The sequence below is a fragment of the Helicoverpa armigera genome, chromosome 13 (genome assembly GCF_030705265.1).
Source record: "Helicoverpa armigera isolate CAAS_96S chromosome 13, ASM3070526v1, whole genome shotgun sequence".
NCBI lineage: Eukaryota > Metazoa > Arthropoda > Insecta > Lepidoptera > Noctuidae > Helicoverpa > Helicoverpa armigera.
Genome location: NC_087132.1, coordinates 12,362,795 through 12,365,185, shown reverse-complemented (window position 1 = coordinate 12,365,185; position 2,391 = coordinate 12,362,795). Strand labels below are relative to the sequence as shown.

At 47.8% G+C, this 2,391-nt stretch overlaps 1 protein-coding gene across 1 annotated transcript; it reads right to left on the bottom strand.

Moving 5' to 3' along the window:
- Positions 1 to 204: 204 nt before the first annotated feature.
- On the bottom strand, positions 205 to 1,527 carry LOC110383619 (fork head domain transcription factor slp2). Its single transcript, XM_021343736.3, has one exon. It carries the CDS (start codon positions 1,440 to 1,442, stop codon positions 480 to 482), a length of 963 nt encoding a protein of 320 aa, XP_021199411.3. The 5' UTR covers positions 1,443 to 1,527; the 3' UTR covers positions 205 to 479.
- Between the last annotated feature and the right edge of the window lie 864 nt (positions 1,528 to 2,391).

Sequence of the window (2,391 nt, the reverse complement as noted above, 5' to 3'; positions counted from 1 at the left end):
CTGATGCGGGATTATAGCTGTTAGCCCACAGTCGAGCATAAACTCCTCAAAACAAAGAGACCACTAAGCCCGATTATAATAATCCCCAATTTAAAATGTAACGGAAATATTTCTTTACAATCTGTTTTTATCTGACTTTTGTTTGCCAATCGCAATTATCTGAATCCCAATTCTCAGTATCAAGGTCGGGTAAATAAAATAAAGTTTTAAATGTGAACAATATTTTAGTTTTATTCATTATAACTCTTTATCTTAATCCTTATAATCTATGTCAATAAATATACAACTTTGGAAATATTTACACATAACGACAATACACGGCGGAATGCTACGAGAGGACACCAGCTAATATTGCGACTACAGAGATTACCTCTCACCACTGGTCCATTGGCTACACTAAAACTAAATCACAGATAAATAAAATGTCTCCCGACGATCAGTCAGTCTATTTGGTAGAGCCTCTATGAGATTGCAGACGATCACTGGCGCGAGAGCACCGTCACGGGCTTGTAGATGTGCGGTGAGAGCGGGTGGTGCGACGCCGCCGGCAGCTCGGGGCTGGACGTGCCCGAGTGCGTCGGCGACGGCAGCAGCGGCGGCGACGGTGGCAGGAGCGGCGACGTCTGCGCCAGCAGCGCCGTCTGACCCAGCTGCGAGCCCTGCATTAGCGGGGACTGTGCCATGAATGGGCCCGACGGTAGGCGGTCATAGAGCGCGGGCGAGTAAGGAAGGCTGCCGTAGGGCATCGCATCGCCGCGGAAGGCAGGGTGCACCGCGCTAGGGGCCACGGGATGGCTCTTCATTTGCATGGGTGCGTACCTCTGGTACAACAGCTGTGAGTAGAGGCCCACGAGTTGCGAGTAGGTAGCGGGTGGGTAGGCCGCCGGCAGCGCGGCGCCCGGGAACAGCGGGCGCTTGAAGCAGGCGAGGCGCGAGCGGCCGTTGAGCGCGGAGCGACGGCGCAGCTTGCCGGTGGTGCCGCCGATGAACACATCCTCGGCCGAGGCGTCCAACATCCAGTAGTTACCCTTGCCGGGGTCGTCGTAGTGGCGCGGCACTTTCACAAAGCACTTGTTTAAACTGAGGTTGTGGCGGATGGAGTTCTGCCAGCCCTGGCGGTTCTCTCTGTAGTACGGGAAGTTAGTCATGATGTACTCGTAGATGCCGTTTAATGTGAGGCGTTTCTCGGGGCTGTTGCGGATGGCCATCATGATGAGTGCGTTGTAGCTGTATGCAGGCTTTTCATGTTTCTTGTCTTTGCTGTCGTCGTCCTTAGGTTTGGTGCAATCAACGGGCTCAGTTCCCGTCACATCCAGTTCGGAATCGCTGAGGTCGGCTTCGGAGGGCGAAGCGCCCGTCGACGAAGCCGTGGGGGAGGGCGGAGGTGCCGGTTTGTTCATCAGTATAGAATTAATACTGAAGTCTCCTTCGAACTTCACCATTTTGAAACACTTGTGATACACTAGTTGAACACGTAATGCGTGCGCTTACACTGCGAGCGGCGAGTGAACTAGCGGCCGCGGAGGCGGCGCGCGCTTTTATACGCTGCGTCCGTGGCTCCGCCCCTACAGCTTTGTGAGTGCGCCGCGGCCAATAGCCGGGCGAGCTTTTTGATACATAGCGCCACGCCCCGCATCCCGTAAGCTCCCCTCTCCGCAAGCTCCTTGTAGTCGTTTTGTTTGAGTTGCGCGCGCGCAGCGACGAGTTTATTTATTATCTGGTATATCTTTTATTGGTACTGTGGCTGCGATTATAAATCGATTGTGGTTTGTTATGTGATTAATGGCTATTGTAAAATATTTTTTCTGAGTGTACTCTATGTTCTAAGTTGTTCAATTTATGTTGATTGATATTTGATAGTCGTACTAACGTGTAGTGGTGTAGTTTATTACTTCGATTACCCGGGGATGCACTCAAGCTATGATGTAGAACAGTTTGAAGTCTGCCTGACTGACTTTCTCATCATTAGCATTGCTAATTGTAATACATTTGCAATTCTTTGTTTATAACAATAACAATTGCATAGTTTCCAGCGATAACTAATAGTTATTTAGTAATGAGCTAAGTAGGTACCTACCTGATTTACTAATAGACCTGCCTCAGGCGCCTGGCAAGTTGTTAGCTTTTATCGTTTTATCTATTTTGTTAGTAGAAAGTAGGATAAAGGCCAGTACAGTATTATTGATTGTATTTACTTAGTAGGAATAGAAACTGATTAAAATTTTACAGGATATGAATTTAACCATTCACAGAATTTGAGGAGTATAAACCTAAGTTAAATATTGACCGCAGTTAATCGGATTAAACGTTTAAGACTATCAAGGGTTTACTTTATAATTGTAATAAGATTTACTGTTCTGTTCTATGAAATGTAAGTTAATTAGTTTTAGC